Genomic DNA, 27998 nt, shown 5'->3' with positions numbered 1-27998 from the left:
CATGTCATATTTTTGTTTTAACCTACCTGGAAGCCCGGAGTGGGATACCAAAGATTATGGATATACTGACATGTCTTTCCACCCTAATAATGGAAGTCGTTCACAAAGCAGCACGGTGGGCTGTCTAGCTCCTGCCTATCCTTTTGAATTGGTGGATACAGCTCATTATTGTAATCTATTTTTGAATATTCGATTTGGTTTGTTGACATCAACGGCCAGTATTCAATGGAGAGAGATGCTATGCTACTAGCCTCATGACATGAATATGATTGATTAAAAACATGTCAGTATTATGAAACTTCTTGCTTGGTGGGCGAAACAACGAAAAAACAACTCCTGCTAGAGAGAGATTTTCCTCCGATTTGGGCGTCTCTTCCTCTTCGGATACGAAGAATGAAGCTGGATTGACTCATGTTTTTCTTAAACTAGTCAGGGGCGTAATCATTACGCTGTTTCTGTTTTGCAAACGGAAAACTCAAGACTTCCTATTCAACCAATTCCGGTAGGTCCCGCCCCGTTTTGTTTGCTTCCGTTTGGTTCTTATGCTAGATGGTTTCCGTAATGACGGTGGATATTGATCGCCTGCCTACTGTTAACTCTAGAAGGTTTATAACTGCGGCTGCATGTCGAACTCTTCATTGAGAATGCCGAAACAGATACATTTTCATTTGTGCCGAAATTAATTTAAGGTTAGCTTGCAAATTCAGCAGGCTATGGTGTGAAAAGTCTTAGAAGTGCGGTCTTTATTTTATTATCGTTAATGCCGGTTTTGGTGTGCGTATTAATGCATGAGCACTTTTCCCCCCTCTCCTATCGATACAATGCGATACAATAATTGTATTAATTCATACAAAAGGTTCTACCGTGTGACATTTTAAATGCATTCTGTCATTACTACATTTGATAGGTATTAACATGACGATTTAACACAAACATTGGATTATAATATTTAATCCGTCATTTTCCTCAAATGAAGGGGATGATGACGCAACCTTTCAGAATAAATGGCGTTCGCCTGACCCGGAGCAGGCTAGGATAGGGCTCAGGTGTGTTGAGTTGAGTCAATCATTGAACTGATCAATTAGCTCAGTTGGTCTGGTGGCTAGTTGGGACAAAACAGGAACAGGGTTATTTTAGTGTTCATCTCAGAATGTCATGCTCTAACGTTATAGTCGTCATAAAGATAGGCCTACCTCATGTTACAAAATAGAACTAGTCTTAGAGTGGGGAATTGTGCAACTCTTAGGCTGTGTTTACACAGGCAGCCCAATTCTGTTATTTTGCTCAAATAGTGGAAAAAAATCCACATTGGACTGCCTGTGTAAACACAGCCTTATGGTGTTTGGTGGTCAGTCACTACTCAGACAATGAAATGGACACATGATAAGCATGTGCCTTTACTGTATTACAAACTCGTGAGGATAGTACATGGCATTTAACACTGCATGGAATTAATTCCCATGACTGTTTCTGCAATCAACATTGACATAAGCAGTTTCATCTAAGTAACTTCCATTGTGGGCATTTGAGGCAATTGCAACACATTCAGAAACTATCACAAATCATTAACTTAATTGTACAGTTCAAAGGATAAACACCTAGTATGATTTCATAGGCTACAACAAAATTGTATGGGGGTTGATGAGATTTGCATAAACCAACAGAGAAGACAATGGGGTATACATCCCCATGACAAAGGAGTCCCTTATCAACATGACCTCAGATCTAGTGTGACCTGACATTGTGAATACAGTTCATTCAATACAATGCTGGTTTAAGCTGCAATGCTGGTCACACTTGAGTGAAAGTAAAGATGCCTTAATAAAATAAAATGACTCAAGTAAAGTGAGTCACCCAGTAAAATACTACTTGAGTAAAAGTATCTGGTTTTAAAATGTACTTATGTGTGATGGTGGAAAAAGTACTCAATTGTCACACTTGAGTAAAAGTAATACATCAAATTTAAGCAAACCAGATTGCAACATTTATTTTTATTTTTTACAGACAGACAAGGACATACTTCCAACACACACTTTACAAGCCCAATATTTGTGTTTAGTGATTGCGCCAGATCTGAAGCAGTAGGGATGACCGCATTATATTGATAGGTGTGTGAATTGGTCCATATTGCTGTCCTGCCAGAGCATTCCAAATGTAAGAGGTACTTTTGGGTAGAAGGGAAATTGTATGGGAGTAAAAAGTATATATTTTCGTTAGCAATGTAGTGGAGTAAAAGTTGTAAAAAATACATATAGTAAAGTATAGATACCCCAAAAAACGACTTAAGAAGTACTTCAAAATATTTTTACTTCTTAAGAACTTTACACCACTGGCTTTATCAGCATACAGTTGAGGGGCGTGGGCCCATGTTACCTATGAGGCGCTGACGTGGACGGTGTGCTCATTTGAGCGCTCACCTTAGTTACCAGGAAGTGTTTGACAACACCCAGGGAGCTGGTGGGACGGTTTTGTCTAGAAGGGATACAGTTTATGTCACAATGGATTTTTCGTAGCAGGTTAGGATAATTAACGTAACAGATTATGAGAAGTAGGTTAAGGTTAAGAAAAGGGTTATGGTTAGCTAAAATGCAACATTTTATTTTTTACATCAATTTGACAACAACTGTATCCTCTCTAGCCAATACCTGGTGAGCCTTCACACGTTATTCTGCAGAGAGGTAAGTAAAACAACCCCATTTACCCTATGCTCTTTTACTAGGCATACACATGTGTTCCTCTCGATGAAGAGAGGTAGCCTACGACTTTTTAGCCCAATGATATTACCAAACTTCCATTTGCCTTTATTTTACAAATGCGGAAGCAGATACGTAAAGGGGATTTCTCATGATGAACGCTACAGTAGCCTATGCGTTTTTGTTTTACGGATCCCCATAGCTGCAACAAAGCATTACAATTGTATATAATAATTACGGATTGTGAACGGTAGCTAAACAATCGACCGAATTAATTTGCGCATATTGAATGAGCCTAATATTTGTAAAGATGCGTAATTTCACCATCACAGCAATGAAGTATGCAAACGTTGTATTACTATCTCAAAGTTCAAACGCATATGGCGTTAAATCATTAGACAACAAAATCATTTGATAATTAAAAAACATTTTGAATATTTTTTTCCAAGGTAAACTCCGCAGTGAGAGAATGTGCTTCAGTGATGTGGTGGGTGCCCTACTAACTTCCTTGTTCTTATGTAGCCCAACTCCAGCTACTCCTATGGTAAAAGCATGGTGTTGAGATGAAGATTACCGGGAAGATCCTCACTCATTTTCAGTCGTGCAGCTCACCCGTCGACAAAGAAGGATACCTGTATAAAAAGGTAACCCGATAACACGCCTTTCTGCATGTCTTGCAGACTAACTTGTATATTCTATAATTTCAGCTATCACAATCATTTGCTTGTCATCCTTGCCTTTTAATTGCAGATTGACTAAATTAGGTGTATCAAATGCCCATTCAAAGCCAATGGTGAAGTCGGGGCAAAACGAAGTGACTTAATTTATTTTAATTTTATTGAACCTTTATTTTAACTAGGCAAGTCAGTTAAGAACAAATTCTTATTTACAATGACTGCCTACCAAAAGGCTAAAGGCCTCCTGTGGCGACGGGGCCTGGGATTAGAAAAAATAAATAAATACAATATAAATATAGGACAAAACACACATCACAACAAGAGAGACAACACTACATAGAGACCTAAGACAACAACATAGTAAGGCAGCAACACATAACAACAACATGGTTGCAACTTAACATGGTAGCAGCACAAAACATGGTACAAACATTATTGGGCACAGACAACAGCACAAAGACCAAGAAGGTAGAGACAACAATACATCACACAAAGCAGCCACAACTGTCAGTAAGAGTGTCCATGATTGAGTCTTTGAATGAAGAGATTGAGATAAAACGGTCCAGTTTGAGTGTTTGTTGCAGCTCGTTCCAGTCGCAGCTGCAGCAACTGAAAAGAGGAGTGACCCAGGGATGTGTGTTTTGGGGACCTTTAACATAATGTGACTGGCAGAATGGGTGTATGTAGAGGATGAGGACTGCAGTAGCTATCTCAAATAGGGGGGAGTGATGCATAAAACGTTTTTTATAAATAAGCATCAACCAGTGGGTCTTGCGACTGGTATACAGAGATGACTTGTTTACAGAGGAGCAGAGAGTGCAGTGATGTGTCCTATAAGGAGCATTGGTGGCAAATCTGATGGCCGAATGGTAAAGAACATCTAGCCGCTCGAGAGCACCCTTACCTGCCCATCTATAAATTATGTCTCCGTAATCTAGCATGGGTAGGATGATCATGTGAATCAAGGTTAGTTTGGCAGCTGGGGTGATAGAGGAAACCAAGTCTAGATTTAACTTTAGGTAGATGCCAAAAATAAAGGTAATGCCATGACTTAATATGGCGTTGGGCCAGCACGAGCCGGAAAATCTTCAATGCACCGTGGCATAGATTCCACAAGTGTCTCAAACTCTTACTCTTACATCATTTGGTGTTTTGTTGATGGTGGTGGAAACCGCGTCTCGGGCGCCACTCCAGAATCTCCCATAAGTGTTCAATTGGGTTGAGATCTGGTGACAGAGACGACCATGGCATATGGTTTACATCGCTTTCATGCTCATCAAACCATTCAGTGACCACTCAAGCCCTGTGGATAGGGGCATTTTCATCCTATGGGAGCATAGCCATGGTAGCCAAAATAATGGCCTGCCCTGCATTTCTATACATGACCCTAAGCATGATGAAATGTTAGGGCAGGTGTGCTCAGAGATGGGAAACAATGGAATATGATAGCACATCAGGAGAAGATGAGGGCACACTCTGATTAAGGAAGGGTGGCAGAGGGGGATGTGGAATATGAATCGGATAGCAGTGGAATAAGGAAGAATGGACCTCTGTCCAAAATAATGGGAAAAGAAGCAAAGTTAGGATTGGAAAGAAGACTCCTAATGTTGAGAATACCTCATATCTGTTGTGAGTCTGGTTTCTGGGAAAATTGGGGACTGAATTGTCAAATCCGTTACAAGTATTTAAGATGGTAGAGAGAGGTGTGGAGTCGGTGGGGGTCACGAGGAGTGGGCTGGTCTTGATTTGTTTGTGCGTTTCTGCTGAACAGAGGAAGCATGTGTTGGGTATCAGGCAAATTGATGGCCATGCAGAGCTAAGGAGAAGAGAAACTGTCAAGGGAGTAATTGCTGGAGTCTCGGAGGGAGTGGGCATCGAGGAGCTGATGAGTGTTCCTGTAGTGGTTGATGCATGGAGGATGAATTGTTGGCTCAAAGGCAAGAAAGAAGACCTTGTCTATTCTTGTTTTTTGATGTGGAGTCCCTCCCGACCTGAGTGAAGCTGGGGTATGTGCACTTTTCTGTAAGAGCTTTTATTTCCAGGCATTTGCAGTGTAAACTGTGTAGAATGTTTGGACATGTAGAGTGTCTGCAGGGGGAGGAATCCAATATGTAGAAGTTGTAGAAAAGAAGCTCATGGTGCTTTTTTTTTTTAAAGAAGCTGTGAAGTGTTGCAACTGTGGTGGAAAGCATGTAGTATATTTTTGGAGTGCCTGACGAGGTCGAAAAATAATGAAGTTGCCAAAGTCAGGGTCATTGAGAGCATTTCATATGCAGAGGCTGTCAAACGGGTGGAGGGAACTCAAGGTACTCCTAAGGACTCCATGGTGTTGGGTAGGCCTTCAATGCAGACTGCAGCGTTCGTTGGCTTCTACCGGCAGGCTCCAAGGCTCCAACATGTAAAGAAGGTGGACTTTGTGATTTTTTTTTTAATGTAACGGTGATCATTGGCACGGCTAAAGTGGAGGGAAAGTCCAAGAAGATGGACATTATTGGGGCTGCAGCAGAGTGGTTCCTGGAACTAAAAGATTTATCAGGGAAGGAGTTGCATGAGACGCTTTCACAAGCAGTGATGCCAGAGAGGAAGAGGCGAAGCGAGAGGGATAACTGTGTCCACAATCCGTCTTCTCCTGCAGGTGGCTTTTTTTCACTCACGAAGCAAGGACTTTTTGTATGGAGGTCAGTGTCGAATTATATATACGTGTGGCTTATTTGATCAAATAGAAGTTTCGTAATGATTAGGTTGTTAAGAGTGTATTGATCTAAGTCGGACACGTGACATCCTGGTAACTTTGAGAAAAACTACTTTTATAACGGAGTAGTGCCTAGTCGTCACTAGTTGCCACAGTCATAAAGTCCACCTATTTCTACAATTTAACTTCTTAAAATGTGTTATGCCTAACCTTAAACCTTTAATTGAAACCAAAAAGCAATTATCTTTTAATTTTTTAAATATATATATATATTTTTTACAATATAGCCAATTTTGACTTTCTGGCTGTGGTAGCTAGTGGAAACCGTTGTGCCTGTTGTTCACACGTGTCTGCCCTCTCATTGGCTAGAATGGTCCCACCTGATCTTGCCTCCTCCCAACAACCTTCCATTTTTAAACACATTTATTTTCATTGTTAGTGGCCATTATTCACCTTTATTTAACCAAGTAGGCCAGTTGAGAACAAGTTATCATTTACAACTGTGACCTGGCTAAGATAAAGCAAAGCAGTGCGACGACAACAACAACACAGAGTTACACATAAACAAATGCACAGTCAATAACACAATAGAAAAATCTATGTACAGTGTGTGCAGATGTAGGGAGGTAAGGCAATAAATAGGCCATAGAGGCAAAATAATTACAACTTAGCATTAACACTGGAGTGATCAATGTGCAGATGATGATGTTCAAGTAGAGATACTGGGGTGCAAAAGAGCAAGAGTATAGATAACAATATGGGGATGAGGCAGTTGGCTGTGCTGTGTACAGGTGCAGTGATCGGTTAGCTGCTCTGGCAGCTGATGCTTAAAGTTAGAGAGGGCGATATAAGACTCCAGCTTCAGTGATTTTTGCAATTGGTTCCAGTCATTGGCAGCAGAGAACTGGAAGGAAAGGCGGCCAAAGGAAGTTTGGCTTTGGGGATGACCAGTGAAATATACCTGCTGGAGCGTATGCTACGTGTGGGTGTTGCTATTTGTACCAGTGATCTGAGGTAAGATGGGGTTTTACTTAGCATAGACTTATAGATGACCTGGAGCCAGTGGGTTTGGTAATGAGTATGTAGTGAGGGCCAGCCAACGAGAGCATACAGGTCGCAGTGGTGGGTAGTGTATGGGGCTTTGGTGAAAAAACAGATGGCACTGTGATAGACTACCTCCAGTTTGCTGAGTAGAGTGTTGGGAGCTATTTTGTAAATTACATTGCCAAAGTCAAGGATCGGTAGGATAGTCAGTTTTATGAGGGTGTGTTTGGCAGCATGAGTGAAGGAGGCTTTGTTGCAAAATAGGAAGCCGATTCTAGATTTAATTTTGGATTGGAGATGCTTAATGTGAGTCTGAAAGGAGAGATAACAGTCTAACCAGACAACTAGGTATTTGTAGTTTTCCACATATTCTAAGTCAGAACCGTCCAGAGTAGTGATACTAGTCGGGTGGGAGGGTGCGGGCAGCAATCGGTTGAAGAGCATGCACTTAGTTTTACTTGCATTTAAAAGCAGTTGGAGGCCTCGGAAGGAGTGTTGTATGGCATTGAAGATTGTTTGGAGGTTTGTTAGCACAGTGTCCAAAGAAGGGCCAGATGTATACAGAATGGTGTCGTCTGCGTAGAGGTGGATCAGAGAATCACCAGCAGCAAGAGCGACATCATTGGTATATACAGAGAAAAGAGTCTTCCCGAGAATTGAACCCTGTGGCACCCCCATAGAGACTGCCAGAGGTCCGGACAACAGGCCCTCCGATTTGACACACTGAACTCTATTTGAGAAGTAGTTAGTGAACCAGGCGAGGCAGTCATTAGAGAAACCAAGGCTGTTGAGTCTGCCAATAAGAATACAGTGATTGACAGAGTCGAAAGCCAGGTCGACGAAGACGGCTGCACAGTACTGTCTTTTATCGATGGCGGTTATGATATCGTTTAGGACCTTGAGCGTGGCTGAGGTGCACCCATGACCTGCTCGGAAACCAGATTGCATAGTGGAGAAGATTGCATAGTGTACGGTGGGATTCGAAATGGTTGGTGATCTGTTTGTTAACTTGGCTTTCGAAGATTTTAGAAAGGCAGAGCAGGATGGAAATAGGTCTAACAGTTTGGGTCTAGGGGATGACCGCGGCAGCTTTCTAATCTTTGGGCATCTCAGACGATGCGAAAGAGAGGTTGAATAGGCTAGTAATGGGGGGGCGGGGCGGGGGGGGGGGGGGGGGGGTACTTGGGCATGTTTCTGCAGGGGGTATTGAGATGATGGCCGGGGTAGCCAGGTGGAAAGCATGGCCAGCCGTAGAAAAATGCTTATTGAAATGATTGATTATCGTAGATTTATCGGTGCTGACAATGTTTCCCATCCTCAGTGCAGTGGGAAGCTGGGAGGAGGTGCTCTTATTCTCTGTGGAATTTTAGTGTCCCATAACTTTTTGGAATTAGTGCTACAGGATGCAAATTTCTGTTTGAAAAAGCTAGCTTTAGCTGTCCTAACTGACAGAGTATTTTGGTTCCTGACTAACCTGAAAAGTTGCATATCGCGGGGGCTATTCAATGCTAATACAGAACGCCACAGGATGATTTTGTGCTTGTCAAGTCTGGGGTGAACCAAGGGCTATATCTGTTCTTCAACATTTTTTGAATGGAGCATGCTTATTTAAGATGGTGAGTAAAGCACTTTTAAAGAGCAACCAGGCATCCTCTACTGATGGGATGAGGTCAATATCCTTCCAGGATACCCAGGCCAGGTCGATTAGAAAGGCCTGCTCGCAGAAGTGTATTAGGGAGTGTTTGACAGTGATGAGGGGTGGTTGTTTGACCGCGGACCCATTATGCAGGCAGGCAATGATCGCTGAGATCCTGGTTTTGAAGACAGCAGAGGTGTATTTAGAGGGCAAGTTGGTCAGGATGATATATAAGAGGGTGCCTGCACATGGTTACGGATTTAGGGATGTACCTGGTAGGTTCCTTGATAATTTGCGTGAGATTGAGGGCTTCTAGCTTAGATTGTAGGACGGCCGGGGTGTTAAGCATGTCCCAGTTTAGGTCACCTAAAATTACGAACTCTGAAGATAGATGGGGGGCAATCAATTCCCATATGGTGTCCAGGGCACAGCTGTGGGCTGAAGGGGGTCTATAACAAGCAGCAACGGTGAGAGAATTGCTTCTGGAAAGGTGGATTTTTAAAAGTAGAAGTTTGAATTCTTTGGGCACAGACCTGGATAGGATGACAGAACTCTGCAGGCTCTCTCTGCAGTAGAGGAATGGAAAATATGTGTTTTTGAACGATGCACCATTCTACCTTGCTGACAATGGGGCCATACTTGCAGACATAAGCAACCATTTACATTTAAACAGTTTCTCCGGCTCAAAATGCATATCAGACAGGCGTATTAAACTTGCGGGGGGTGGATTTGACTCCAACAATAATATACCATGATGAATTTGATGGATTGGAAATGATTTCATAACAAACCCTTAATTCTGTGAGCGAACTTGTAACAAAGTACAGTCACATTTTAACATGGTAAATTCATAAGCACAAATTTGAATTATATAGAACATTACATTTTTCAAATGGTATAAAGTTTGTATTGTGAAGTGACTGGTAACGGTTATATTGGGCTCGACTTTGTGAGTTCAAAGACGACTTTGCTAGTTTTAGAAACGTTGAAACTTCTGGTTTCTAGTAGGCTACAGAATTGGAGAAGGGCTGTTTCTATGAACCTGTCAGTAGGCTCAAGCTAATCAAATTGTATTTGTCACATGGGCCGAATACAACAGGTAGACCTTACAGTGAAATGCTTACTTACAAGCCCTTAACCAACAATGCAGTTTTAAGAAAATGTTTTTAAAAAGTAAGAGAAAAGTAACAAATATTTAAAGAGCAGCAGTAAAATAACAATAGCGAGGCCAATGACAGGGGGTACAGAGTCGGTGTGCGGGGGCACAGAGGTTAGTCAAGGTAATTGAGGTAATATGTACATGTAGGTACAGTTATTAAAGTGACTATGCATAAATACTAACAGGGAGTAGCAGCAGTGTAGAAGAGGAGAGGAGGCAATGCAAATAGTCTGGGTAGCCATTTGATTAGATGTTCAGGAGTCTTATGGCTTGGTGGTAAAAGCTGTTTAGAAGCCTCTTAGACCAAGACTTGCTCTTAGACCTAGACTTGCTACTGCACAGCAAGCCTGTGTGGTAGAAAAGTCTGTGACTAGGGTGCATGGAATCCTTGGAATCCAGGAATCCAGGAAGCTTGGCCCCAGTGATGTACTGGGCCATACTCACTACCCTTGGTAGTGCCTTGCGGTCGGAGGCCGAGCAGTTGCCATACCAGGCAGTGATGCAACCCGTCAGGATGCTCTTGATGGTGCATCTGTATAACTTTTTGAGGATCTGAGGATCCATGCCAAATCTTTTCAGTCTCCTGAGGGGGAATAGGTTTTGCTGTGCCCTCTTCACGACTGTCTTGGTGTGTTTGTGTTTGTTGGTGACGAGGACACCAAGGAACTTGGTTGAAACATGTAGGTATTACAGACTCGGTCAGGGAGAGGTTGAAAATGTCAGTGAAGACATATGCCAGTTGATCCGCACATGCTCTGAGTACGTGTCCGGCTAAGCCGTCTGGCCCCCCGGCCTTGTGAATGTTGACCGGTTTAAAGGTCTTGCTCACAACGGCTATGGACAGCGTGATCACAGTCGTCCGGCACAGCTGGTGCTCTCATGCATGCTTTAGTGTTGCTTGCCTCGAAGTGAGCATTAAAGGCATTTAGCTCGTCTGGTAGGCTCGCGTCACCGGGCAGCTCGTGGCTGGGTTTCCCTTTGTAGTCCGTAATAGTTTGCACGCCCTGTCATATCTGACGAGTGTCAGAGCCGGTGTAGTAGGTTCAATCTTAGTCCTGTATTGATGCATTGCCAGTTTGATGGTTCGTCTGAGGGCATAGCGGGATTTCTTATAAGCATCTGGATTAGTGTCCCGCTTCTTGAAAGCGGCAGTTCTTTGACTTTTGCCCGGTGCAGATTTTTCCTGTAATCCATGGCTTCTGGTTTAGATCTGTACCTACGGTCACTGTGGGGACGACGTCGTCGATGCACTTATTGTTGAAGCCGGTGACTGATATGGTGTACTCCTCAATGCCATTGGATGAATCCCGGAACATATTCCAGTCTGGGCTAGCAAAACAGTCCTGTAGCATAGCAACCGTGTCATCTGACCACTTCTGTATTGACCAAGTCACTGGTACTTCCTGCTTTAGGTTTTGCTTGTAAGCAGGAATAAGGAAGATAGAATTATGGTCAGATTTTCCAAATGGAAGGTGAGGGAGAGCTTTGTATGCATCTCTGTGTGTGGAGTAAAGGTGGTCTAGAGTTGTTTCCTTTTTTTTCTCCCCTCTGGCTGCACATGTGACATATTGATAGAAATGAGGTAAAACGGATTTAAGTTTGACTGCATTAAAGTCCCGGGCTGCTAGGAGCGTAGCTTCTGGATAAGCATTTTCTTGTTTGCTTATGGCCTTATACAACTCGTAGAGTGCGGTCTTAGCATCATTTTTTGATGGTAAATAGACTGCTACAAAAAATATTGATAACTCCTGGTGGATATTGTGGTCTACAGCTCATCATGAGGTACTATACCTCAAGCGAGGAATACCTTAATATTAGACATCCCGCACCAGATGTTATTGTCAAATAGAAACACACAGCCACCCGTTTCTAAATATTGAGGGGGGGAGGCAATTTACGTGCGTGGCTGACACGCATTTTGAGACGGAGAAACCGTTAAGTTAAATGGTTGCTTATGTTATCAAGTATGACCCCAACATGGCACAGATTTATGTATTTATATAGAAAATATGACCGGGGCAGCAGGTAGCCAGCCTAGCGGTTAGAGAGATGAGCCGGCAACAGGACGGTTGCCAGTTCGAATCCTGGGTGTGTCCGGAAAAATCTGTCTGGAAGTGAGCTGGCAACCAGAAGGCATTGGAAAACCTTCCTGGTTTTTGTGGTTGAATCTGTTTAAAATGCACTGCTTGACTGAGGTGCCTTACAATTATCTGTATGTGTGGGGTACAGAACTGAGGTAGTCATAAAAAAATCATGTTAAACACTATTATTGCACACAGTGAGACCATGCAACTTATGTGATTTGTTAAGCACATTTTTACTCCTGATCTTATTATGAGTAGGCCAGTGACACACAATCTCAATTTAATCCATTTAAAATTCAGGCTGTAACCCAACAAAATGTGGAAAAAGTGAGGTACTTTTCTGAAGGCACTGTTTTAGGAGCGGTGGGATAAAACAGAAGTGCAATTTTGGACGGGCCATGACCCAGTGCACCCCGGTTCAGCCTAGTCGAAACCCCCTCAGTGACAATTGACCAATAAACTGCACAGGCGCACGTATTTGACTGTACATAAAGCAAACTAGTTTTTATTGGTATTTTTGATATGATAAAGATATTTTTTGATACAGTACTAATGCCAGATATGTAAAATCTTCTCTCCAGAGCACATTCATTTGTGCTAGATTTAAGGAAAATAATATTATGTACATATGTATTTTTAATTCAGAATGATTCAACTACAATAACTATTTGAGACTGACATCAGACCTGTTGAACTGTGGACATCAGACCTGTTGAACTGTGAACAACAGATTGTTTTGACAAAACATGCCATTGTACCATTATATACAGGGTGAGAGAAACACTTCCTATCAGAAGCGCTGGTTCATGCTGAAGGCAAACCTGCTCTTCTACAAGGACCGGCCCAACCACCGCGACCTGCTTGGCGTCATTGTTTTGGAGGGCTGCTCAGTGCAGCTGTGCGAGTCTGAGGAGCAGTTTGCCTTTTCGCTGGTGTGGAGCGGTGAACCGGGCCTGCGCACCTACAAGCTAGCCGCAGAGGACCAGCCCAGCCAGGAGAGCTGGATCAGGGCCCTGCTGTCGGCCAACCACGGCTACCTGGCCGCGCTGGTCATGGATCTGGAGAAACAGTACAAAGGTGAATGGGTGCAGGATTTTGTTCCATGCCAGCACTAGGCAAGCTAGATAATTGGGAGTAGATACATCAACAAGGTGTTTGCCTGGTCATGAGAGTAGCTGGAAAACAAGTGGTCAAGCTTGGTCATTGAGAGCTAGTAGGTAAGTAACCGGATTCAACTAATCATCAAGTCTTCGATTTAGTTGAAACAAGTGTTTTAGTGCTTGGCTGGAATAAAACTCTGCACGTCCTAAATATCTACAGGATCAGGATTGGTAACCGCGTTGAAATGTACTTATGAGTTAGTGGTTCCCGCTACTTATACATGTGATGGTTTTACATATGCAAAGCACCTTCATCAATGTTCAGCTGTGTTTAATGAACAAGTGTCCATGAATGTCCAAGCACCTTTTTTCTTAGTCACTCCTTCATCCTTCCACAGAGGCCATGAAAGCATTTCCTGGTGACCCATCCCAACAGTCTACACTGGCTGGCCCAAACACAGAGAGGCCAACTCAGTCGCTGATTTGGCTGAACTCTGGGACCGCGACCCTTTCACAGTACCTAGGGCCAAGTGTGGGAGCCGGGCATAGCTTTAGCACAAATGAAATGCTACAAGTTCCTCCCATTTCCTCTAAACCAACCAATAAGCGGTCTCCAAAACTCTGGCCCAAGAGAAATGCAAATGTTGTACCTATTAATGTCCCATCCCCACCCCAAGGGGAGTGGTCAGTGACTGGGTCAGGACCCAAGGTGGAATTTAGCGAACTACACGAGGACTTTGGCAAGGAGGTGAAGGAGCTGATTGCTGATTGGTTGAGACGGGGACAGAAAGATGTAATTCAGGAAGAAGACTTAATTGATTTTGGTTGATTCAGCATGGTATGTCACTATAAGCATGTAAACAGTCCATACCAAAGGAGTCTGTACCAATTGCAATAATGGATGCCAACATGAATTAATATTTGTGAATGTAAGAAAATATATAATGATTATTTTAAAATAAATGTTTTTTAGACAGTTTTCCTCTTCCCCAATCATTTGAATTAATATCTATGATTTAAAAGGCAATCTCCCCATTAGAGCCAATAAGCTACAATATTATTACATGTAATGCTGTAATAATACAGCTATTGCATTCAATAGATAATACATGCAATTGATTTGTGAGTTTATGAGTTGTCTTCTTCACATTGGTTGAAATTCACTTAAGCCAGCATGATTCCAAAAATAGTCTAGTTTAGTCAACACAGCAACTCAACCCACACAAATTATGCAGAGGATATGAAACGCTGTTAGATGCAACCTAAAAATGAATACTGTATGGGAAATTCATTAATCTGGTGCCACTGATAACTGAGCACTCCAACACCCCGCTTGGATGTCCACAAATGTTCCTCTTTGGTGACATGAAATCACTTTTTGCTGGCACTGAGCCCCACGGGACTTGTCTGATGTCAGTACTGCTAATGTGCCAAGCGAACTAAACGGTTTGGGGTACTAATTAATATGACCCCACCATCGAAAGCGCTCACGAACACATAGGCTACATGTTGGTTGTTTTGCTCCACAACAGCCACAAGCTTCACAAGACTCGTCTGAAGGTAACCTGGTACCGGTTTAAAAATATATTTAAGTATTTTATTGCTCCCCCCAAAAAGGGGTTAAATATGGGTAAAAACAACAGAATATCCAGGGCCTGTATCCACAAAGCATCTCAGAAAAGGTCCTAGGAATCTTGTTGAACTGTACCCCTGCACATTGACTCTGTACCGGTACCCCCTGTATATTGCCTCGTTATTTTGTTACTTTTATTTTTTACTTTACTTACAAGCCCATAACACTCTTCCTTGAACTGCATTGTTGGTTAAGAATTTTTTTACTAAATTAACTAAGTATTTCACGATAAGGTCTACCTACACCTGTTGTATTTCCGAGTGGCGCAGCAATCTAATGCATCACTAAAGACCATGGCTCATTCCCAGGCTGTGTCACAACCGGCTGTGATCGGGAGTCCCATAGGGTGGCGCACAATTGGCCCATCTTCGCCCGGGTTAAGGGAGGGTTTGGCCGGGGTGGTAGGCCATCATTGTCATTAAGAATTTGTTCTTAACTAACTTGCCTAGTTAAATAAACATTGAGTTAAATTTGATTTATTTTAGCTGGTAGTCACGACAGTTTGAGGTACCGCAAAGGAAAGATTGTTATGACGCTCATTGACATAGTTGCAAATAATGGGGAATAACTAATCACGGTGAATGTGACTACAACATCTGTTGCAATGGTAAAACATTTGATATAATTTTTGCCTGATACGATCATTTTGCCTACTCATAATTATTGGCTAATATGTTGGCTTACATAACCTTTTTTAAAAGAGGAATTTTGACTTAATGTTATATCAACACACTCATCACTCACATTTAACAATTCTAAATTGCTTTGACACAGTAGGCATCAAGTCACTTTCCAGTAATGTTGCATACAGCGTTGCATCTAGTGTTTGAATGGTCTATCATTTCCATCAAACACAATCTAAGTTAACATAAGCCCAATTTAGGTATCTTTTTTTAACAATGTGATGTTTCGCTCCAAAGGGATAACTCGAAATAACATGATGTAGGTTATCAAATAATTGAAAGAAAATGTTTATTTATTAGCCTAGTGGTTATATGTATTTAGGCATATGTGAAATAGACCTCCTGTGAAAGCATTGTCAAAACCTCAAGAGAAAAGTTGCATGTAAGTCTCTTGATTTATGGATTGATCATATAGAAATATCAAAACATAATTTGAACAACTCCAAAACAATTGCATGTGGTGTAGGAACCACTGACTTGCTGCTTTTTTCTAATTATCAAGACACCTAATTGTCACGCTTAACTGGTTAGGACAGCTCATGTGGTCTCTGTCGACTAGGTGGGACTCTGAGTTAAGAGGCTTTGTGTATATATTTTATTTTTTACCCATAACAGTAAGAGTGAAATGTCTGTGTTCTCTCGACCAATTTTCTACTCTGAGAGGCTTTGTCGATGCAGGCCCTGAGCTTTCTTGTATATCTCAGATAAACTACATGATCAAAAGGATGTGGAGACCTGTTCGACGAACATCTCATTCCAAAATCATGGGTTGGTCCCCCTTTTGCTGCTATAGCAGCCTCCACTCTACTGGGATGGCTTTCCACTAGATGTCGGAACATTTCTGCAATGACTTGCTTCCATTCAGCCACAAGAGCAGGTGAGACCTGTCATTCATGCCAGTTTTGAGACCCACATTTTTAGCATAAAATATATATATATATACATGCCTGTTTTGCATGTTATTTTGGTATTTGTACGGTCACATTTAAGTTTGCAAATAATGTTAAAAAAAAAAAAGATGTAAAAATCATTGAATTAATAAAGCCGCATACAAACATGGTCTCTGTTTTGTTTCCTTGAGTAAGGCAGCTCCAAAATGCAGGTGTTTCAGCCGAGCTCAGTGCTTTCTGTGGTGGAGGCGAGCCAGCAGAAAATAGGAGCGTTGTGCCGTGATTGGCTCAGTGTTCTGTCACACATGGGGAAACTACGTCACCAGTCCTTAGTAATGGGAGACATCGAAAATTCTAATCCTCTGCGTCCTGCCATATAGTTACATTAGTAGTGCCCTTCCAAGAAGGCTCAAGGTCATTGGACACAGATTCAATCACATTATACAGTTGAAGTCGGAAGTTTACATACACCTTAGCCTAATACAATTAAACTCAGTATTTCACAATTCCTGACGCTTAATCCTAGTAAAAATTCCCTGTCTTAGGTCAGTTAGGATCACAACTTTATTTTAAGAATGTGAAATGTACGAATAATAGTAGTGAGTGATTTATTTCAGCTTTTATTTCTTTCATCACATTCCCAGTGGGTCAGAAGTTTACATACACTCAATTAGTATTTGGTTGCATTGCCTTTTAAAATGTTTAACTTGGGTCAAATGGTTCAGGTATCCTTCCACAAGCTTCCCACAATAAGTTGGGTGAATTTTGGCCCATTCCTCCTGACAGAGCTGGTGTAACTGAGTCAGGTTTGTAGGCCTCCTTGCTCGCGCAAGCTTTTTCAGTTCTGCTCACAAATGTTCTATAGGATTGAGGTCAGGGCTTTGTGATGGCCACTCCAATACCTTGACTTTGTTGTCCTTAATCCATTTTGCCACAACTTCGGAAGTATGTTTGGTGTCATTGTCCATTTGGAAGACCCATTTGCGACCAAGCTTTAACTTCCTGACTGATGTCTTCAGATGTTGCTTCAATATATCCATAATTTTCTTGCCTCATGATGCCATCTATTTTGTGAAGTGCACCAGTCCCTCCTGCAGCAAAGCATGCCCACAACATGATGCTGCCACCCCCGTGCTTCACGATTGGGATGGTGTTCTTCGGCTTGCAAGCCTCCCCCTTTTTCCTCCAAACATAACAATGGTCATTTTGGCCAAACCGTTCTATTTTTATTTCATCAGACCAGAGGACATTTCTCCAAAAAGTACAATCTTTGTCCCCATGTGTAGTTGTAAACTGTAGTCTGGCTTTTTTTATGGCGGTTTTGGAGCAGTGGCTTCTTCCTTGCTGAGCGGCCTTTCAGGTTACGTCGACATAGTACTCGTTTTTACTGTGGATATAGATACTTTTGTTTCCTCCAGCACCTTCACAAGGTCCTTTGCTGCTGTTCTGGGATTGATTTGCACATTTTGCACCAAAATACGTTTGTCTCTAGGAGACAGAACGCGTCTCCTTCCTGAGAGGTATGACGGCTGTGTGGTCCCATGGTGTTTATACTTACATACTATTGTTTGTACAGATGAACGTGGTACCTTCAGGCATTTGTAAATTGTTTCCAAGGATGAACCAGACTTGTGGAGGTCTACAATTGTTTTTCCTGAGGTCTTGGCTGATTTCTTTAGATTTTTTTTTTTGAAGGTAGGCCTTGAAATACATCCACAGGTACACCTCCAATTGACTCAGGCCAATTGACATCATTTATCAGAAGCCATAACATACTTTTCTGGAATTTTCCAAGCTGTTTAAAAGCACAGTCAATTTAGTGTATGTGCACTTCTGACCCACTGGAATGGTGATACAGTGAAATAATCTATCTGTAAACAATTGTTGGAAAAATTACTTGTCATGCACAAAGTAGATGTCCTAATTGACTTGCCAAAACTATAGTTTGTTAACAAGAAATTTGTGGAGTGTTTGAAAAACGAGTTTTAATGACCCCAACCTAAGTGTATGTAAACTTCCGACTTCAACTGTATGAACAGTAGCATTGATTGGACTGATCATGTCAACATCTTACTTTCAAAATCTTAGTTAGCAGTCATCATGAATCAAGTTGACAGTCTACTGACAAATCCATTTTAATCGTTGTCATATGAAGAGAAACAATGAAGATTCATTGTAGATAAAAAGGTATCGGTGCTCATCGGTCATTGGACATAAACAGTACACAACAGTACACAATGAGTGGTTTGGAATTAATCGGTGACATAGGCTAACCGCAAGCATTACCACTTGCGAAGTCCGGAATAAACGAGCTCAGACTGGGAATACGTTTTGAACGGTCATCCAATTTGGAATTGTAAATCTTTCTTTGACAAAATTAGTATTCAGATCCTTTGCTAAGAAACTTGAAATTGAGCTCCAGTGCATTCTGTTTCCATTGATCATCTTTGAGATGTTTTTACAACTTGACATGATTTACCTGTGGTAAATTCAATTGATTGGAGATTATTTGAAAAGGCACACACCTGTCTATATGAGGTACCACAGTTGACAGTGTCAGAGAAAAAAAACAAGTCAAGAGGTCGAAGGAATTCCGTAGAGCTCAGAGACAGGATTGAGTCATGGCACAGATCTGGGGCAGGGTAAGAAAAATGTCTGCAGCATTGAAGGTCCACAAGAACACAATGGCCTCCATCATTCTTAAATGGAAGAAGGTTGGAACCACCAAGACTCTTCCTAGAACTGGCTGCCCAGCAAAACTGAGCAATCGGAGGAGAAGGGCCTTGGTCAGGGAGGTGACGAAGAACCCGATGGTCACTCTGACAGAGCTCCAGATTTCCTCTGTAGAGATGGTAGAACCTTCCAGAAGAACAACCATCTCTGCAGCACTCCACCAGTCAGGCCTTTATGGTTGAGTGGCCAGACGGAAGCCACTCTTCAGTAAAAGACACAAGACAGCCCGCTTGGAATTTGCCAAAAGGCAACTAAAGGACTCTCAGACCATGAGAAACAAGATTATCTGGTCTGATGAAACCAAGACTGAGCTATTTGACCTGAATGCCAAGCGTCACGTCTCGAGGAAACCTGGCACCATCCCTACAGTAAAGCATGGTGATAGCAGCATCATGCTGTGGGGATGTTTTTCAGCGGCAGGGACTGGGAGACTAGTCAGGATCGATGTAAAGATGAATGGAGAAAAATACAGAGAGATCCTTGATGAACACCCCAGTCTGAGGTCCTGAGCAGGTTAAGGTTTACCTTATAACAGGACAACGACCCTAAGCACACAACCAAGACAACACAGGAGTGTTTTCGGGACAAGTCTCAATGTCCTTGAGTGGCCCAGCCAGAGCCCGGACTTGAACCCGATCGAACATCTCTGGAGAGACCTGAAAATAGCTGTCCAGGGATGTTCCCCATCCAACCTGACAGAGCTTGAGATGATCTGCAGAGAATAATTGGGGGAACACCCCAAATACAGGTGTGCCAAGCTTGTAGCATCCTACCCAGGATTGAGGCAGTAATCGCTGCCAAAGGTGCTTCAACAAAGTACTGAGTAAAGGGTCTGAATACTTATGTGATATTTGTTTTTTATTTGTTATAAATTTGCAAACATTATTAAACATTATTAATATGTTTTTGCTTTCTCATGTGGTATTGTGTGTAGATTGATGGGGGAAAAACGATTTAATACATTTTAGAATAAGGCTGTAACGTAACAAAATGGGAAAAACTAGTTCTGAATACTTTCCGAATGCACCATCAAATCAAATGTATTTATATAGCCCTTCGTACATCAGCTGATTTCTCAAAGTGCTGTACAGAAACCCAGCCTAAAACCCCAAACAGCAAGCAATGCAGGTGTAGAAGCAAAGTAAGGCCTGAATGTTGTGCTCGAATTCACCTTAGGACAGACACTTCAAAACATACTTCCTTTTGATCTGCTTTGCCATTTATGAATATGTTATTCAATGCATTTCTATGGGCTAATAGCATTAAGGCCAAATTCAATGTTTCATAAAAATATTAGTAAATATTTGTTTATACCTACAGGGATCCTAAAATCACAAATCAAATAGCTAAATGATCCTTGGTATGACCATCTTAAAACAATTCCATATGTTGGCTTCGTAGAAACCCAGCCCCGGGCCCTTAGACTCTAGTTAAAGGGAGAGCCAAAATGTCTCTGAATGAGAACAGGGGGAGGCAGAGGCATTGCTATTTTTGGTCTATCCACAGCTGTTTGTGTGTTTTTTACATAAAAAAATAAATAAAATGTACACTCTTTCAAAGTGCTCCTATTTTTCCTCACTTGTCAACGAAGCCTATTACGTTACTTCCAACTGAAACTTCTCCACTGGTTCTTCTCGCAAGTAATGCAATGTGTATGAGGGAGAAAAGCAGAGACTGAGAAGAAAATATATCAACTGAGGCTGGACAGACTTTTGGAGAGAAGGCCCTTGAATATCGAAGAAAGAAACATTTGTGCGGTAGTTTGAGGGGAGAGCGGTATCAGTTCTCACGGCCCCCTGAAACTCTATCTCAATACGCCGCTCCACTGTACACTTCCATGGTAGACAGCCGACCATGGAGCCCGACCATTGAGTGGGTGGTCTGGTGGCCTGCTCGGTCAAGCACTGTCCTGGGCATCTCCAGGGACCAGGAGCAACCCAAATTAGAGCCTCCATGTTGGAAAACCACTTCTGTTCAGTCGTCAAATCAAAATCAAATCAAACAACAAAATGTGTGCTGTTGGGGGTAATCCAGGACTGGAGTTGCAGGAATGTATAGTATGTTTTGGTAATTACTTAGCAATTGCTGCTATATTCTGTTCTGTCTCTTGAATATGTGTGACCTTGTCATTACTGGAATGTTACCAACCCCCTCAGCCAACAGTTTCCACGTGTTATTACTGTCATCCATTCAGTTGGCTTCTTCCACACTAGTAGGGGGTACGTACTGTATACACAGATCTCAACAGGTCAGTTAAACAAGTTGTGACTTTGAAAATAAGTTTTAAAGCCTGCGCTTGAAACACATACTTATCTGTTGTTTTATGGGCGGTGTAAAGTGTTGTAACAGGAAGGACCTGCAACTGGTAACAGGCATGACATGGATACAATGGATATGCCACAATAGCCCATTGTGTTGTTTGCCGTCTTGGGGTGGATGGAATAAAAGAAAATGAAAAATAGCCACAACAATGACCCTGAGCATGCTATGAATGAAGTGTTAAAGAGAGAAAGGAAGGGCGGTTCAATAATCCCAAAGGCTGCAATAGAGGTTGGTCCATATTGTGTGTGTTGTCAGTGTGACACTGACACCAAAGTAAGACCTGAATGTTGTGCTCGAATTCACCTAATTCCAAGACTCCCTGCGCCTATTTTGGAGTGCCGGAAAGGCGATACCCTGAGCACCCCCTTGCTCCTCCCTCTCTCTCTTACGTTCCTCAGCTCCCTCTTTTCTTGCCAAACTTGATGGTGCAGCTAAAGTTAGCCCCATTGAGCTAGTGTATATAAGGCAAGGGGCCAACACAAACATGTCAGTCACATCGACTTGGCATAGACTTCTCTTCTTGACCAACCAAAACCCCCACAAACTCTAAAGAGATGGTGAGTGTGTTTGCGTTCCTCTCAATGGAGAACAGTTTCTAGGGTCTAGGATTGTCTTTGATAAACTGACAACTTAAAGCATAATTGATAGTAGGATACCAATGCAAACTGGATAATGGCAATGAAATGGACTCTGAATGACATTTTAAAGGATTCTAGAACAGTTTCACAAACTGGTTCGGGACCTATTGGTGGAAGCTGGTTCCTCCCTGGGCAAAAGAGCCAAGACCAAGTCTTGTGGCTTTTATACTCTGGTTTTGTTGAAGTGGTGCATCAAAAGGAAATACTTAAAGGATGTTTGGGGACCACTGCTCAAGAGGCCTCGAAGATATTACAGAATCTTAGCCAATTTTGACGCTACAATTGAACAGACCGAGTGCCTTTTATGCAACTCACTTTTTTTGAAAGCCTTATGCTGATAAAGTGCGACTTGAATTGGTACAACTTATTCAGACAAAAGCCAAAAGCACCCAGGCATCGAAATCTGAAGCAAAGCTAAGCATCCCTCCCATGTTTATTTTTTATTTTTTAATTTTACCTTTATTTAACTAGGCAAGTCAGTTACGAACAAATTCTTATTTTCAATGACGGCCTAGGAACTTGTGACTCATTGAAAGGCGGTTAACAGCTAAAATAGCAGAAGGACACAGATCATCCCTAGAGGTCAATGACAATACCTAGTAAATTCCTAGAAGGGCTACTTCTGGCACAACTGATGTCACTGACAATGACAAGGAATCATTCTCAAAAAATATCTTAGGGATTTCCTCTTGCTACTGTGGAGGTTTAAGACCTTTTGGCCCAAAATGAGCCAGAGTGGCATGGATGGCCCAAACAGGCTGTTACAGTAAAATGTTGGTTGTGTTGACTGTGAGTTAAGTTACATGTCTTGGTCATCGTTTACCCCCAGGCACCCAAGAAAGCCAAGAAAAGACAGCAGCAGGGAGAGGGTGGATCCTCCAATGTGTTCTCCATGTTTGAGCAGAGCCAGATTCAGGAGTACAAGGAGGTGAGTTTTTTTTGGGGGGGGGGTCAAGTAGTTGTAATAAGTCAGCCGACATAGTTCTTGGGATACATGCCATTGTAACATCTCCACGCATCACATTGTGATCCCATTGAAAGAGGGTTGCAAAAGCCCAAAATAGACAAACAACCCAACGACTTTGTAATAGGCAAGACAAGGACATCCTAAGGCAGGTGGCGTCCTCATTGGTGGCGTTCACATTTGACTGTATCTATCACTGTGGGCGTGATGGAAGTGATAGCTGTCATAGAGCTGGACAGACAGACTTGATTCAATAAAGTTTTTTGCTCCATTTGACAATTAAAAAAAAAAAATATTAGAGACGCCAGCAGGAGACAAACGACAGCGGTCACCTGGGACAGGTCACTACCCAGCAAACCGGGAACATTTCCCAGAACATTAGCTAAGAGACCCATTAAGTTCTAGTTAGGGTTTTATCTAACATTAGGATGACAACATCCTGTTTTTCAGATTTTTTATATATATATATATATCTATCCTTTGAATGTTCTCCTAACATTCACTAAAATGTTGTGCACAACCTCTGTAACAACCACCACAGAACATTCCCTAAATGTTCTCTATTAGGTTTCCAGGTAATTTAATATAATCTACTTGTAAAGAATGAAATGTGTTCAGACAAAGGTTTTATACAGACATTGTATAATCATCAACACAACTGGACAGTTTTTGTATTTGGAGAACATTTGCTGAAACCTAAGGAATGTTCTGGGAACTTTCACAGAACCAATTTTGGTTTGCTGGGTAGTCCTCCCCAGCACCCCCTCTACGAACCTGTCCCTGTGACACCTACGAGTTGTTCAAATCATGTGGGAATGTTCACATTGGAAGTGCTCTCAGTATTTAGGAGAGCACAACCTAATCAGCGAGGGAGACAAATTACAATCATTTGGGAAACTGATAACAATTTGAATGATTTTTAAGGGGTAAAATGGAAGTGTGTCAGAGTCTTTGGGTATATCCCTGTCTTTGTGTGATTGACTTGGCCAATTGGAGACAGGTGCGGATAAAAAAAAAAAGAACAGGGGTTGGGGCAGAGGGATTAATCTGGGAAGGGGCGAGGGGGGGGGGGGTAAGGGGAGGTGTGTTAGTGGTGTAATCAATACTGATTCCTTAAATGTCTCTAGGCTTGTCTGATGTCCCGACACCATTTTAACACCTTAAAAAGACAAGTGTTTGGACAGCTGCCAAGTCCACTGTGTGCTCTATAGCCTTCTTGGGTTTCACTGAGTGGCACATGCAGCTATGTGAGGAGAGAGACCTTTTCACATTTATCTTGATGGACTATCTTGGGGAAAATCTTGTGAATTGTGATGTAAATATTCCCGCAACTCAAATTTCACAATGCAGTGCACCCTAAATGTTGTTCTTTACACAACGTCTATTATCATCAACTAGTCTAATGAATTTTGAAATGAGGAGACTGAGGTCATGGCAATGCATTTCAATAGGATACTGGGTAGTGTGATAACATTAACTTATTTTCATATGCTTATAAGCAATAGAAACATTACATTTACTTAAGACCGTCATGTTAACATGATCGATGTCATTTGGATTGCTCCACAGTCAATAATATGGTATCAACTCTCTCGTCTGCTTCGCTTCCTGCTAGGCTTTCACAATCATTGATCAGAACAGAGATGGAATCATCAGCAAGGATGATCTTAGGGACGTGCTGGCCACTATGGGTCAACTGAACGTGAAGAATGAGGAGCTGGAAGCCATGATCAAGGAGGCCAGCGGCCCCATCAACTTCACCGTCTTCCTCACCATGTTCGGCGAGAAGCTGAAGGGTAGGTCAACCTCTAGGAGCGACTTATAGCTTTTTTTCACATTACTCAGCTGAACCAAGCCGAGCTGTACTAGCCTGGTAATGCATCCATCATACACGGAGTATACCAGACATTAAGAACACCTTCCTAATATTGAGTTGCACATGGACTCTACGAGGTGTTGAAAGCGCTCTACAGGGATGCTGGCCCATGTTGACTCCAAGGCTTCCCACAGTTGTGCCAAGCTGGCTGGATGTCCTTTAGGTGATGGACCATTCTTGATACACACGGGAAACTGTTGAGCGTGAAAAACCCAGCAGCGTTGTAGTTCTTGACACAAACAAGTGCATCTGGCACCTACTACCATACCCTGTTAACAAGTAACATAAATAAAGGGATCATACTGTAGCTTTCACCTGGATTCCCCTGGTCAGTCTGTCATGGAAAGAGCAGGTGTTCTAAATGTTTTGTATAAGCTACATAACTTATATTACCTTTTCTTAATGAGAGTGAGCAGTCAGATATTTTAGTCCCTCTTTCTGTACTTTCTATACTTTCTGTATAGGGAATATAAACTAGTTGGATAGTTATATGTCTATATACTGAACAAAAAAATAAACTCAACATGCAACAATTTCAAAGATTTTACTGAGTTGAAAGAAATTAATTGGGCCCTAATCTATGTATTTCATATGACTGAGAAAACAGATATGCATCTTTTGGTTACAGATACCTTAAGAAAAAGGTATGGAAGTTGATCAGAAAACCAGTCAGTATCTGGTGTGACCACCATTTGCTTAATGCAGTGCAACACATTTCCTGTGCATAGAGTTGATCAGGCTGTTGATTGTGTCCTGTGGAATGTTGTCCCACTCCTCTTCAATGGCTGTGCGAAGTTGCTGGATATTGGCAGGAACTGAAACACGCTGTCGTACATGTCAATCCAGAGCATCCCAAACATGCTCAATGGGTGACATGTCTGGTGAGTATGCAGGCCATGGAGGAACTGGGACATTTTCAGCTTCCAGGAATTGTGTACAGATCCTTGTGACATGGGACCGTGCATTATCATACTGATGGCGGCAGATTAATTGCACGGCAATGTGCCTCAGGATCTTGTCACGTTGTCTCTGTACATTCAAATTGCCATTAATAAAATGCAATTGTGTTCCTTGCTTTTGCCTGCCCATACCATAACCCCACCGTCACCATGGGGCACAATGTTGACATCAGCAAACAACTCGCCCACACAACGCCATACATGCTATCTGCCATCTGTCCGGTACAGTTGAAACTGGGATTCATCTGTGAAGAACACACTTCTACAGCTTGCCAGTGGCCATCGATGGTGAGCATTTGCCCACTGAAGTCAGTTACTACGCTGATATGCAGTCAGGTCAAGACCCTGGTGAGGATGACAAGCACGCAGATGAGCTTCCCTGAGATGGTTTCTGACCGTATGAGACTGCTGGTCTCATACGATCCCCGCAGGTGAAGAAGCTGGATGTGGAGGTCCTGGGCTGGCGTGGTTACACGTGATTAGCAGTTGTGAGGCCGGTTGGACGTACTGCCAAATTCTCTAAAACAATGTTGGAGGCGGCTTACAGTAGAGAAATTAATATTACATTCTCTGGCAACAGCTCTGGTGGACATTCCTGCAGTCAGCATGCCAATTGCACTTTTCCTCAAAACTTTAGACCTCTGTGGCATTGTGTTGTGTGACACTACTGCAAATTTTTTGTGGCCTTTTATTGTCCCCAGCACAAGGTGCACCTGTGTAATGATATTGCTGTTTAATCAGCTTCTTAATATGCCACACCTGCCAGGTAGATTAATTATCTTGGCAAAGGAGAAATGTTCACTAATAGAGATGTAAACAAATTTGTTCCCCAAATTTGAGAGAAATAATATTTTTGTGCAAATGGAACATTTCTGGGATCTTTTATTTCAGCTCATGAAACATGGGACCAACACTTTATGTTGCGTTTATATTTCTGTTCAGTATACGTTTCCATATAATGTACATATATTTTACATAAAGTTTTGTTTGTTAATAATGAATACTTCTACTGCTTTTCTTAGTCCATCACTCTTATCCCATCACTTTTCTTAGTCCATCACTTCTTAGTCCATAACTGTGAGTTTGAGGTAACAGAGTTTAACTGAGGATCCTCTTCTTCCCTTCCTCTTAGGTGCTGATCCCGAGGATGTTATCGTGAGCGCTTTCAAGGTCCTGGACCCCGAGGCTACCGGCTTCATCAAGAAGGAATTGTAAGTTTTCACCCTGTACCCTTTCCTACCATTACTATCCTATAAATTCACTCACAACCTCTTTAGGTAGTCTTAATGTGTGCCCTGGTTAACAATTCTCTCTCTCTTTTCCTACCTCTTTCCTTTCCTCCAGCATTGAGGAGCTCCTGACCACCCAGTGCGACAGGTTCACCGCTGAGGAGGTGAGGGATCTGTCATTCCATCAGTCATTCAGTCATTTAGAGCGACATTTTCTTAGTGCACAATCACTGTTAAAATAGCAAGAAATACCACAAACCTCATTAGAATCTGTGATTTTTAATTTTGAAACGTTTCTTCAGCAATATGCGTAAAAAGGGGCGATTTTAAATACGTTTCGTAAACTGAGCAATACATAAACAATCGCCTTTATAATGAACATTGTGGAAGAAACTTTTTCAAAATGAAACCACACTGATTACAATGAGATTTACAGTATTTCTTGCTCTTTGCACAGTTATTTTGCTCTAGGAATATTTCACCCTTAGAGCAACATGGTGTTTGACCTTTCATGCCATGGTTATTTACAGTAATAATGAATGACTTGTTTCTGTGTGCTGTCTGACACTGGACTTTGTCCATTTCCCCGCAATGTTTCCGAGTTGTAAGCCTCTCCTTCTGTCTTCCTCTCCCTCAGATGTCCAACCTGTGGGCTGCCTTTCCCCCAGATGTGGCTGGCAACGTAGACTATAAACAGATCTGCTATGTCATCACACACGGAGAGGAGAAGGAGGATGAGTGAAATCCACTTTTTCAATCCCTCTACCTCTCTCCGTCATCCCCCTCACTACCCCCCTTCTCCAACTCTGTGGCCCGCTTACACGCTCCCCTCGCTCTTCTTTCCATCTCCACCCCGCTCACTATGAAAGACTCTCCTTTATCGAGAGACTTTGAGTTGAGAGGGTTGAAGGCTAATGGAGGTGTGCTGTGTGAGTATTAACAGTGGGATTATTTGAAAAATAAAATCTTGTACCATCAAAACTATT

At 42.1% G+C, this 27998-nt stretch overlaps 1 protein-coding gene across 8 annotated transcripts; it reads left to right on the top strand.

Annotated features, from left to right (window-relative positions):
• Positions 1-6: 6 nt before the first annotated feature.
• Positions 7-27996, top strand: mylpfb (myosin light chain, phosphorylatable, fast skeletal muscle b). Of its 8 annotated transcripts, XM_021565460.2 has the most exons (7): positions 2377-2678; positions 3216-3337; positions 22814-22912; positions 24564-24744; positions 26916-26994; positions 27128-27176; positions 27650-27996. In XM_021565460.2, the coding sequence occupies exons 2-7, from the start codon at positions 3257-3259 to the stop codon at positions 27752-27754; spliced, it is 594 nt and encodes a 197-aa protein (XP_021421135.1). In that variant the 5' UTR covers positions 2377-2678; positions 3216-3256; the 3' UTR covers positions 27755-27996. The 8 variants fall into 8 exon arrangements, with proteins under 8 accessions (XP_021421129.1, XP_021421132.1, XP_036802526.1 ...); XM_021565462.2 differs by lacking the exons at positions 2377-2678; positions 3216-3337 and adding an exon at positions 21737-21903; XM_021565454.2 differs by lacking the exons at positions 22814-22912; positions 24564-24744; positions 26916-26994; positions 27128-27176; positions 27650-27996 and adding exons at positions 7-502; positions 12756-13062; positions 13484-16458 and having other exon boundaries at positions 2639-2678.
• Positions 27997-27998: the final 2 nt, after the last annotated feature.

Source organism: Oncorhynchus mykiss, chromosome 16 (genome assembly GCF_013265735.2).
Source record: "Oncorhynchus mykiss isolate Arlee chromosome 16, USDA_OmykA_1.1, whole genome shotgun sequence".
Classification (NCBI taxonomy): domain Eukaryota; kingdom Metazoa; phylum Chordata; class Actinopteri; order Salmoniformes; family Salmonidae; genus Oncorhynchus; species Oncorhynchus mykiss.
The sequence above is the reverse complement of the archived record's forward strand: the minus strand, read 5'-3'. Positions and strand labels throughout refer to the sequence as shown.